Here is a 13,145-nt window from a genome sequence, read left to right on the forward strand (position 1 = left end):
GAGGAAGAAATTTCTGAGGGAGAAACACAGGAGGCAGAACCTGAGAAAGAAGAGGAGACTCAGAGTGAGGGGGAATCTAGTTCAGAAAGTGAGAGTCTTGACCTCCCTTTTAAAGGGGAACTCAGGAGGAGTAAGAGGAAAATTGTCAAACCTACTGTTTCTACTCTAAAGCCTATGATTATTGAAGACATTAGTTCTTCAGATCACTCTGACCCTGATTTTACCCCTACACAAGTTCCTTTTGCTTCTGAGCCATCTTCTGTTCATGACTCCCCCCAAAACAAGCTAAACCCTCTTCCACTCCTGTTTCACCTCCAAAACAGACTTCTCCCTCTCCCTCCCCAACTTTTCCTACATCACAGCCTACAGGCTTTGCTGCCTTCTCTGGAACAAATGCTTCTATTTTTGATATTCAACAGGTGAAAGTAGTACTGGAGCAGCTGACAAAGATAGTGAGCACAAAGCTGGAGGAAATGGCAAAGCAGCTGACTTCTCTTCAACGCCAAGTGCAGGCTGTGGCAGACACTTAGGAAACTAGTTTTACTGGGATGAAGAACAAGGTTGATGCTGCTGAGAAGAACATACTGCACATCACTCAGGAGATATTGGAGACGATTAACAGGGTGGCTTTTGAAGAAGTGGAGGAAGCTTCTAATGACCCAATAAACCCAACTGATGAACCAACCTATTCCCCATAATTGCAATTTCGAACTTGTCACTTTTAATTTCTTTTGCTTTTGCTTGTTTCATTTGGATTTCAGTTTGAAATTCTTAACTCTTGCTACTCTTTCCTGCTTTTGATTTTCGTCTATGGGAACTTGGCTCGTATTTTTCATATGATTGTGTGTGTTTGCTGATAATTTAGTACCTCACTTATTTTTGCCTTGCATTATTTGAGCTCACTATTCCCTACGTAGTCTAGTGGGAGTATAGCAAAATGTTTTTTTCATCTTTTGATAATGCCAAAAGGGGGAAAAGACAAACTTCATGGCGGCTAAGGTGTTTACCAAGGAACTCACACATCGAAGGTACAAACTTTTGCTAAGTTCAGTTAACTCAATAAAGTCCTAGTAATCTAAGTTTTTAAAGTCTTTGTTAATTTTTCTTTTGCTCAGTCTTTTTAAAATAAATACTTTTTAGTATTTTTCTAAGTTCTTTAATTACTCTATTTGTTTTTTTTTGTTTTCATGTTTTGCTTTAAATTTTTGTTGCATGCCTGGATGATTTTATTTACCTAAATTTGTCAATGTTTGTCATCATCAAAAAGGGGGAATTTGTTGAGCCTTTTGGTTTTGATGGACAAATTGACAAACTCGACTAATGAACGTTTTGAGTCTTTGATGAATAAAGGGTTCAAGCAAAGTTCGTTCCAGAGTAGGAACTTGGATGCGGAGTAGCATTCTCTAAAAAGCCTCGTGCAAATCTCACGTTCTAGTTTTAATTGTGAGCACTCAATAATATAAAGTCGGAAAGGAACTCAATGACTTATGTTATTAAAAAGACTACTGGAATAAAAGTTAGTTTTAAAAGATAATTTCTTAAGGAAAAAAGATGATTTATAAAAGTTTTATCTAGTCATCTATTTTCGAATAAAGATAATTATCTAAGATAATTATCTAGTTGTTTTAATATAAATAATTAATTTATCTTTTCAAATAAAATCCTTTTTGAAATAAAATCTTTTTAAACAAACTTTTGATAAAGTTAACAAGCAGTTTCTTTGTTGTGAAAATCTCTGATTATACGGTTTTATCAAAGCTAATGTTTATCAAGTTGTAGAGATAGTGGATTAGTGAGATAAGGCTAGGAAACCTCCTTCATGATCACCATCTGTCAAGATAACTCCACAAGTTGTTAGTGGGGTGTTGGCATGTGGACGTGATTATAGTGGAGGTTAATGACTAAGCCTTCTCTATAAATACTCATGCAAACTATCTCAGCAAAACACAACTCTTGAGCATAAAAATTCCAGTAGCAACCTACTAACATAAAGAGAGTTATTTTCCTTCATATATTCTTGAGTGTAATAGGTATTTGTAATTACAGATTGTATTGAAGCACTTTGGGGTTTGGGATTGTGAGTTTGTGTAAGGTGAGGTCAAGGAAGCTTCGCTGCTGAAGGCTTCTGTGAGAGTTGGGAACAAGTTCCTAATTTGTGGAACTTGTTAACGGGTTTGAATATTCACTTGTAAAGAGTTTGATTACATAGTGGAAATTTAGAAAAGCCTATATCTTCTCTCGTCATTATTTCATTTAGTTAAATTCCGCAAAAGTTTTTAGATTTCATCTCAAATACAATTCACCCCCCCTCTTGTATTAGCCAGTTAGACTTTCACTAAGTTATTTTTTTTTTCTTTTTTTTGGCTTAAACAGAACCTCTCCAATAGTCCATTATATTGACAATGTGCGCTGCCAAGGATTCTAATCGCTGTTCAATCGTTCATCTTGAGAACAAGGGTAATGAATTTTTGAAAAATTTGTGATGAAGTTCCTTTTAAGTAGACCTTTTTTTATAACAAAGGTCCTTTTATAAAAAAAAAAAGGTGGCATAAAAGGTCTTTATATCATGTTTGGGTTGTGAGGAAGGTCCTTTGACCATATTCCGAACAAAAAAAGCCACGTGTATAAAACACGTGACTTATTAAGTTTCCTTTTTTCCTTATTTTTTCTTATTGTGGGGAGGATTAGCCTTAAATTACTTTGAATAACCTTCAATTTTAAATTTTAATTTATGGGATTACAATTGAAGTTTTGGTGTTAATTGTTTTCAGAAATTAGGGTTTAATAGGGAAAAAAAGGGAAAAACGAGGGAAATGAGGAGGGAAAAAAAAGGAATTTAGATGTGACTATTTTTGGCCGGAAACTAAAAAAGTCAACGCCGGAAAATGGTTAAAGGATCCTCCTTACAACCAAAACATGATATAAGGACCTTTTTGTGCCACTTTTTTTTTTTTTTTTTTTTTTTTTTTTTTTTTTTTTTTAAAGGGCATTTGTTACAAAAAGGTCTACTTAAAAGTACCTTCCTCATAAATTTTCCTAATTTTTTTGAGATTTTTTTTTTAATTATTTGTTCTATTGATTGTGATCTGTTTTATTGCTATATAAAAAAAAAAGACTAAACATGTCACTTTAAGTTTCAATCTATTTTTCTAGACACCACACACAATCTGAATCTATAAATAATCCACTTTAAATAATAAAACCGGAGACGATGACTTATACCAAACCCTAGTAATAGGCTAGCTACTTCAGTTGCTACTAATTAATTTTATTATATCTACTTGTAAAAAACACTTGTACTACGTATATATAGTTGTATGCAATAATGCAATAGTCATTGTATGACCTACAAGTGGAACACTTTATCATATATACTTTATTCACCTATTATCTACCTATTAAAAAAAAAAAAGAAGAAGAAGAACTTTAGTCAATTATTAACCATACTGATGCACATAAGAAAAATAAGCATCTTTCACTACTTCACAAAGCCAAAACTAAAACAGTAATAACATAACCCTAAACTAGTTGTGTACATGAGGAAGAGCAGCAGCAATGGCAATAATAGCGCGGTGCCATTGCTGGAGATGGAAAGAGGCGGCAAGAGAAGATGGTGGGAGAAGATGATGGACTACAAAGAAGGGAAGGAACAAATATTGTATTCGTTGCCATTGGTGCTAACAAATGTGTGTTACTATCTCATTCCATTGCTTTCGGTTATGTTCGCGGGTCATCTTGGTCAGCTTCAGCTTGCTGGTGCTACTCTTGCTAATTCTTGGGCTTATGTTACAGGTTTCGCTTTCATGGTTTGTATTCTACTCTTCCCTTACTTTTTTTCTTTCTAGTTGTTAAGAAGTATTAATTGTAAAAAAAGCAAAACTTGACATACACTAAGGGCTTGTTATCTACTTGAAAAATTGCTAGCTGGCTTCACCAGTAATGGTACTAATTCATTTTCCTTTATTTGTACACCAATTATTGGTGATTCAGGGTCTTTGGGTAGGCTTGGTATGTGGGCTCTCAGCTCAAAATGGTTCACTTTTCCTTATTACTCGACTTCGGAAATGGACAACAATCGAGCTTTCTCCTAACGTCTAAGATTCAACTTTAGTACTTTTCTGTCCACAAAAAAAAAAAAAAAAAAAAAAAAAATAAAATTAGTAGTTTGATCGGTGTAACTTAAATGGTATCAACATCAATGCATCAAACTAAAGATGTGAACTTATTTTTGGCTCCCTACTATGCATGGCTAAGATGTACGTACTTTGTAGCATATTACGATTAGTAGTTTGCTTAACAGATTATCTTACACCACTAAGTTTAGTATGTTAAATTTGATTTATGTTTTGTCTTTTGCATTTCTCTTTGATGGAAAAATATAATGAAGAGATAGTTTCATACTCCCAATGACCCGATTTGTTTGCTCTATTTTTTTTCTTCTTTAATTGTCATTCAAAGATTGTTATATATAACGCAGTCGGAAAAGGAAGCGCAATTCTTAACACGAACGAACAGATTTACACGCGATAAAAACTCTGGAATCCACCAGAAAGGTAAAACTCTTATGAATATAATCAAAGTGTCAAAACTGAATACAAATGACGGCTAAAACGTTTAAATGTCTAAACAAATCCCTAATATGAAAATAAAGCAAATTTAAAATCCGAAAAATGTTTAAACACTGTTTTCGGGCCTTAAACGAACTCGGATTGCTTAAAAAGCATGTCGCACACATCAAAGTAGAAATTAGTAGAAATTATTAAGCAATTTGACTCAGGGTACCCAATTAGTAGAAATTATTACCCTGAAAAATTGAAATCAAGCTTTCCGATACTAAACTTCTTCATCGAACTGAGTAACTGTCAATATACTTTTTCCGATCCGTTCTTTATTAGTGCACCATATATTTTGGGTACATTTTTGGTAGTGGAAAAAGGAGGGGAGAAAAAAAAGTAAAAATACAAAATAGCCATATGTTTGTCAACATAAACTAAATAATCAAGTATTTATAATTAAGACTATTAAATATTTGTAGTGTGAGCATAGATATCTCCTTTTCTAGCATGGATATGGTGCAATTTTTGTAAAAGTTTATTAAACACAAGTGGTGCAACATTAATTAAAACAATAAAACTCGAAAGAATTACTACAAAAATATGTATGGGGGATCATCACTTTATGTACCCTCACACAAACAAATTAATTAAATTTAAAAAGTTAGGGACAAGATCGAAGTTCTTGTATAATTTAAATCTTGTTGATCATGCAATCAAAGTCCAATAATATTTCTTTTTTTCTTGACAAGCCTAAAGTAAATGTGTGTCACATGACATGGAATAATAAAATGGACTAAGGCAAGTAAAATAAAGAATCGTGAGCATCGTGAAGTAATATTCAATGATTGTTATTGCAGCAAAGAACATTATTAAAAGTGCTAAAAGAATGGAAATTGAAAGGTATACATGCTAGAAGCTTTTCACTTTTCACTTTGGTAAGCTTAGAATCAGCAAAAGTAAAAAGCATAGTTATCTGAAAGACTGAATGAACTTGTGGCCGCTATACTACCACTTCCTTTAATTTCACATGCTTGTTAATGATCTAAAAAATACCATATATTATTCTAATTAATCTTCTAAATTATTTGAATTTTTCTTCAGCACATAATCAAGTGGTAGTGTGATATTGCTTAACAATACTAATAATGTCTTTGAACTAAAACTGTTTATATTCCCTGAGAAAAATTCATTCATCTATGAGCTAGTGTTCACTTTTCGAATAAAAATCCAATTCAATTCAAATCTTCTATTAACTATTACTAAAACAAAACCTGCTGACATCATTAAAGGACACTTGACAACTTTTTATAAAAAAAATTTCTGCCAAAATTATTTTTGACGTCATCATTTTATTTTAAAACTATTAAATACAACATTTCTTTCAAAATTAATTAATGAGATTATGATTACACTTTCCGAATAAAGAATATTGACAATTATTTTAATCAAATAATATCTATTTAATATGTGCAACACACAAAATTAAACTAGTTGAATTAATAATTCAGATATAAATTTTTATAATTTGAATACCCTGGCTAAATCAGAATGTATGGGTTTGGATTGCTTGTATCCAAATAAATCGAACAAAACCTACAACTTTCTAGAAGTCAAAAAATTATTTTAAACTATTTGATTTCTATAATGTAGAAAGCAAAATAATTATGCTAACCTCAAAAAAAGTACACTTTATACAATCTTCATTATAGGGATAATTTGGAACATTGTGGACCGATGTATACCAATTTGTAATACTTGTATTTGGTAATTTTTATAAGGACATTATTTTATTTTTATTTTTTAAAAAAAAAAAAAAAGAAAAACAGTTGTTTGGCTTGAATTTTTTTTTTTTTTTGCAGCTTTAGTAAATTTGGATTTTTGATTTTGGATTGGATCGAATAGGTTTTGGGAAATTTTGAATCAGGTTGGACTCAAATTACAATTTTGATTGGAAACCGAACAATAAATAGATAGCCTTTAAGCCCTAGTTACATCCGTCCTCATATCATTGTTCTCATATGCCTGGGAATATATATTTAGACCATGTTCTTTTCACCTTATTTTCACTTATTCTAATTTCATAAGTTTAAATAAAATAAGTTTTGAATTGAAAATAGTTGATAAAAATTAGTAAATTACCCAATTTCAAATTTTTACAACTAAAATATTAAGTTTAATTAATAAGTTCAATTTAATTCATGTAAGTGTAGATAAAAATTGATAAATTCTAATAAGGGAAATTCAGTTTAATAGCTAGAACACACCGTAAATTTAGATGGTACGGTGATATGAGTTTCTTGGCGGATAATAGAAATATAAGAATGGAAAAACAAATTTAGGATAAAGAAAGATTTATTGGAGGATCCCACATCACTTGGGTTGAATGCTTTAGCTTCTCTAATGGTAAGCTAATACCCAATTAGTTTCCCATGCCACAAAGGATTTCAAGCGAGCTAACCCTTCTCTATAACTATTTTGTGCCCAAAGAGTTAGCTAGTAGCTTGTTATTTAAATGACCGAATTCACTTGATTTTATTAATTAGTTTTTTGAAATTTCATATTATTAATATACCATGCAATATCCTGTATTTTGAAAACTTTTTCTCAAGCACATTAGTTTAGGCAACCTAATTTAATGTTACTTTTTAGCTCGATCTTAATGGTGAAGCTAGTAGCTAGAGATTTTTTTAATATTATAAGTCTTCATCTGATCTACAACGACTGGAGTTACTTTAGATAAAGTGAATTTTTTGTTTAAGGTAACAAGAAAATCATTTAGGAGGCATTCGAGCTGCTCCTTGCATATGGAAAGGGGCAGCAGGAGGCCAACAAGGAGGCGAAGCCGATGGATTGGAGTGTCAAGAATGAAGACGGCAACACGCCCTTGCATGTTGCATTTCTCAAACGCAAGTTTGAGGTTGCTGAATGGTTGGTGAAAGAGTATCCTGAGCTGGTTGCTGTAACCAACGAAGATGGGAATACTCCTCTTCATGTTGCGGCAGCAGTGGACGATGTGAGCATTTTCAAGGTACTATTTATCGATAAAGATATTGTAAAATGGCAGCCGACAGGGAGGTTGAAGAATAAAGAAGGCAACACGCCGCTACATGTTGCAATTATCAATTACAATTGGAATAAAACTGCTAGATTGCTACTGGAACTGTATCCTGAGTGTGCTCGTGTTACCAACAATTCCAAGCAGACGCCTCTTCATCTTGCAATTACCAAATATCCATTTTTGGGTAACTACTCGATCCCTCTGCTCTCACTAATATAATTCATCGTACATTTAAATTTCTACATATATTAATGGGAAAATCCCTGTTTCTCATGGTGAGAAACGAAATTTGTTTCTCATGAGGGCATTTCCGTTAATAAATCAACAACTTTTTCATTATTGTGGGCTCCACAGTTGAATAAAGTGGAATAAAGTTGTTGATTTATTTACAAAAATGCCATGTGAGAAACCAAATTTGTTTCTCACCATGAGAAACTGGGGCACCCTCTATATTAATCATTAAATTAAGGAAATTTTGCATTAAATCATCTTTTATAACTTTTTTTTTTACAAGAAATCACCTTATGAAATTTTTTTCGCAAAAACACACCTTAATCTAAATTTTTTTTGCAACCACACACCTTTTGCCAGAAAATACACTTTGACCTTGTTTTCAGGGGTTGACCCAACCACGTACGGAGCACGTGTCCCCCTAAAACCACTAATCCTTCTTTCTGTCTCTTTTAATTTTACCCAATTTTTCCGTCCAACACCAATTACCCTCTCTTTCTCTAGCTCTCCTTCACTGTTCTTTCCCCCTTTCCCATTAAAATCGATTTCTCCTCTCATCATTAACTCTCTGCTGCTCTGCCATGGCTGCAACTAATTAAATGCTTCAATTCGAGTTCAATTGCTGGCCCTAGGTGAAAGTAAGTTCTCTATTTCTCTCTCCTTCATGTTTTATTTCCCAATTTAAAACCCTAATTTTCAAACAAAACCCTAATCTCCACAATTGTAAGCAAATATAAGCAATTAAGTGTCAATTACCTGGCCCAATTGAAGTTCCTTGGAGAATTCGATGGAAATATGGCCAACAATGTCGTCAATTTTGAGCAAGATTGAAGAACATGAACATAGGGAAGAGAGGAGAGAGAAACAAATAGAACGAGAGAGAAATTAAAGAGAAATGAGGAGGGAAAAGGGAGGATTAGTGGTTTTAGGGGGACACGTGCTCTGCACGTGGTCGGGTCAACCCTTGAAAACAAGTTCAAAGTGTTTTTTCCGGCAAAAGGTGTGGGGTTGCAAAAAATTTTAAGATTAAGGTGTGTTTTTGCGAAAAAAAATTATAAGGTGCACGAGTACAAAAAATGGAATAGAGAACTGTTAAAATTGGCCTTATAAAACGCCTCAAAGGCGTTCTTCTGCTAAGCGATGTGTAAAGTTCACAGAACGAGTATAGGAGGCGTTCTATATGCAAGGGAAAAGAGAACGGTTGCAAGAGGCGTTCTATATGCTAGAGATAACCGTTCTCTTTCCTATTTCATATGCTTATAAAAAATGAATAAAAAAGAACGGTTACCAAAGATAACCGTTCTCTTTGTCAATTTTTTTTTGTTTTTTTAAAAAAATAATTTTGCATCATGGATGTTCCTATATACTAATCTATATCTTCAATTAATAAATAAAATTGAAATTGAAATTGTAAAAGTCAAAATCAAATGTCAAATTCAAACAAACTTTATTATCCTTTATATTTAATTAATTACATCATCTCATGCTTCCAAAAAAAAAAGAAAATTAAAAAAAATTACATTTGACATTTTGATACAATAATTCTCTAACTAATAACTTAAAAATTATCAATGTGGTAATAGTAATCCAATTAAAAAAAATCCAATTTACCAATTCAACCGTAGCCTATCGTGCTTCCACCAACCTCAACCATTGCAGCTAGCGCTTCTACCAATCTCAACCACCGCAGCCAACGCTTTCACTAAGCTCAACCACCGCAGCCTGCGGTTCCACCAACCTCAACCACCAAAGCCACCAATAGTGATGCAAATAGTGAAGCCGCACCAAACACCCACAAATCAAAGATGAAATTAAAAATCAGAATTTAATCCAAATCATAACACAAAAATCAATTGATAAAAGTTGTAGATCTACATTTAATAATTGAGAATTTAAACAAGCTACCTTGATAAAGTTAAATACCAATCAACTCGCAACAGCTTGCGACCATTAACAGAGCAAAATATAGATTAAATGGTTCGATCTTTCGCTCACCGCACTGCATTGGAGTTGGGGTTGGAAAACAAGGCTCGTTGTATCTCTAGATTCTTCGTAACATCAACGGCGATGCAAAGATAGGACAATTGTAAATAGAGGAAGAAGACGACGGAAAGGAGGTAATGCAACTCGGAGTTTTTAGGGCATTGAGGGATGAAGGTAGAAGAGAAAGGAGTTAGGATTTCAAAGGAGGGAAGAAGTGAAAGCAGAGGATCGGAAATGAAGATGGGGATGAAGTTATGAAGAAGAAATGGAGAATGATGGGATTGAAGGCTATTTTAGGAGTTAAGAGGAGTTAGGGTAAGAATTTTGGGCCTTTTAATATGTTGAATTTTTCTTAATTTTTTTTTTTTAAAAATAATGTTAAACATATAGAACGGTTGACGAAAAGGGGCGATCTATATTGTAAGTGTAAATTTTTTGGATGTACCAAATAGAACGATTAACTATGAAATGCGTTCTACAAAATAAAATTATAATTTAATAAAAATAATAAATACATTAAATAGAACGGTTTAATTAGATAGGCGTTCTATATGATCCTGGAGATAGCCTATCTAAGTTAACCGTTCTTTATCTTGTGTTTCTTATTCTAGTTTTTGTGGTAGTGGTAATTTCTTGCAAAAAAATGGTTATAAAAGATGGTTTAATGCAAAATTTCCTTAAATTAATAATCTATCAATTACATAATAGTATAATAGACATCGGAAATAACACATGTCACTTCCTGGTATCATTTTAATTTACATATTACAAAAGCAATTAAAGATTCTTAATACTAACTTTAATATTACCAGAGGTTTCAACACGCATGATACATCTAGATCTTATAGAAGAGTTTTCATAGTTGGCGTTATATTTATGGTCGTTTGCATGTTATTTTGTTTGAACTATATATTTATATAGTTTGATTGTAATGTTGATTCGTGTCCGCTATGCATTGCTCGTTGTACACATACCACAATGATAAATACTTGTAGGAAATTTTACGGACATTTGCTTTTTATAAGTACTTGTACTTATATACAACAGATTACATTTGAAAGGTGAGAAATATCAAAGACAAAAATAAAATTTCCTCGGAAGAAATTAAATATGGAATATATCAAGCCACTAACACAAATTAATTGCACAATTGATTCTACTCCAAACATATCTCGCTGTATCATCAATCACAATATATTAAAAGACACACCAGCAATGACAACACGTGTTGTCTTCTGGTGTGTCCTTAGTATATTTTTTTTTTTGTAAAAAAACCTTTTTAAAAATTGATAAAAAATATAAGCAAAATATTTACTTCCAAAATTTAGGAAAAAAAATCGTAGAATATTATATTTATAAACTTAAATATCTAACCATATCTTTGCATAAATAAATTCCTATATAGTAATTACTTTTGAAATAAAAATAATGTCATCAAGGTTCAAAATAGAAGAAAGAAATATAATATGTATTCAAAAAAGATAAAAAAAAAAATGAAGTAGTTTGATTTGAGATAAAAAAAATAGATTTTAAATTGATACTCCATGACAAAGGTTGTCCATGACAAAGGTTGAAAAACCGTGCATGACATGGGATCTAACCTAGGTTTCCCTAAGGTGATGTTTTGAGACTTTAAGACCACATTCTTTAGAGCTGATCTAATCTGCTCTGCTTAAATCAAATCTGCTCTGCTCTATTTTCAAATAATAATTAATAATAAAAATAATAATAATTAATATTCAATAATAATTATTAATATTTATTAATTAATAATAATAATTATCAATAATAATATTTAATAATAATTCAAACTATTAAGAATTAATATTATTATTAATTAATAATTTCTAATAATTATAACGATTCTTTCAAATAAATAAATAATAATAATAACAATTAATAAAAATTTCTTTTATAAACATTTGAAATTAGAATCACAATGTGTAGGAACATTTAATGTGGGTATTGATTGTTAGTTCATTGAGTTGAATTATTTTTCAAATTTTTCCATACAAAGAGCTTGTTTTCAAGTAGTACTTTGTATATCATTACTATTTTTAGGGTTACAAATATATGATTAAGACAAATTTATAAGTAAAATCATTATTAATCATTAAATCATTTTATTTTAAAATTTTCGTGAAATAAATATAAGTAAACTGTTGTCTTTTATCTTTCTAGCTACTGTTAAAATATGTTAAATATGGTACACATTTATTTATGTTTTCACTCACCTAAATCATTGGTATATGCACTTAATAATAATAATAATAATAATAATAATAATAAACAACAACAACAACAACAACAACAACAACAACAACAACAACAATATAATAACATTAATAATAATAATAATAACAATAATAATAATAATAATAATAATAATAATAATAACAACAACAACAACAACACATTAATAATAATAATAATAATAATAACATTAATAATAATAACAACAACATTAATAATAATAATATTAATAATAGTATTAATAATAATGTTGAAATCTGCTCTACTCTGCTCTGCTATTCTGAAATTTGCGCTGCTCTGCTGAAATTTAATCTTCTCTGCTCTGCTAAGAAGCTCAAAAGAACATGGTCTAAGTATACAATCGTTCTTATAATCCCCAAATGATGTGTAAGGCACACACAAGCCAAACAATTGTCAATCCCTCATAATTTGTTTTGTTGTCCAACCTTTTTGCTATGTCCTGGCAGATGGGATATATTGAACAAAGCTAGAAAAAAAATTAACACATTTAACATACGGATAGTAATATGTATTAGGGTTTGTTCTCATACGTTGAAATTCAATTTGGTTCAGTTTAATTCATGTCTAATGATATTGCTAATGATATTAAGCCAAATTTCATTCTTTTAAGATCTTATTACAACGACGATAATAATAATAATAATAATAATAATAATAATAATAATCAATAATAATAATAATAATCAAATAATAATCAATAATAATAATAATAATAATAATCAATAAATAATAATAATAATAATAATAATAATAATAATAATAATAAATAAATAATAATAATAATAATAATAATAATAATAATAATAATAATAATAAGCTCGATGATCCCCAATGCGAGTTGTTGCTTCTTCGTGTGTGTACTGGGGTTTCAAAACTCTACTTTGCTATGCGCACTTGTCCGCCTCGTCTTTTTGAAACAGCACAGGTTTCTTTTGACATGGCCCTTCGGGTTTCTTTGGAGCGCATTGTAACAGTTTCGGGGCCTGGTTTTGGTGATTAGCAATGGCGACTTGCCACCTTACCTTTTTCTTATGGTGGTTTGG

The 13,145-nt window shown here is 31.2% G+C and overlaps 2 protein-coding genes across 2 annotated transcripts; both read left to right on the forward strand.

Moving 5' to 3' along the window:
* The first annotated feature begins 2,308 nt into the window (after window positions 1–2,308).
* LOC110727778 (protein DETOXIFICATION 19-like) lies at window positions 2,309–4,125 on the forward strand. The gene is made up of 2 exons (XM_021907354.1): window positions 2,309–3,806; window positions 3,991–4,125. Exons 1-2 carry the CDS (start codon window positions 3,537–3,539, stop codon window positions 4,096–4,098), a joined length of 378 nt encoding a protein of 125 aa, XP_021763046.1. The 5' UTR covers window positions 2,309–3,536; the 3' UTR covers window positions 4,099–4,125.
* A 3,254-nt stretch (window positions 4,126–7,379) lies between these two features.
* Window positions 7,380–7,833, forward strand: LOC110727688 (alpha-latrocrustotoxin-Lt1a-like). Its single transcript, XM_021907267.1, has one exon. It carries the CDS (start codon window positions 7,402–7,404, stop codon window positions 7,831–7,833), a length of 432 nt encoding a protein of 143 aa, XP_021762959.1. The 5' UTR covers window positions 7,380–7,401.
* Window positions 7,834–13,145: the final 5,312 nt, after the last annotated feature.

This window comes from Chenopodium quinoa, unplaced genomic scaffold (genome assembly GCF_001683475.1).
Source record: "Chenopodium quinoa cultivar QQ74 unplaced genomic scaffold, ASM168347v1, whole genome shotgun sequence".
Classification (NCBI taxonomy): Eukaryota; Viridiplantae; Streptophyta; class Magnoliopsida; order Caryophyllales; family Amaranthaceae; genus Chenopodium; species Chenopodium quinoa.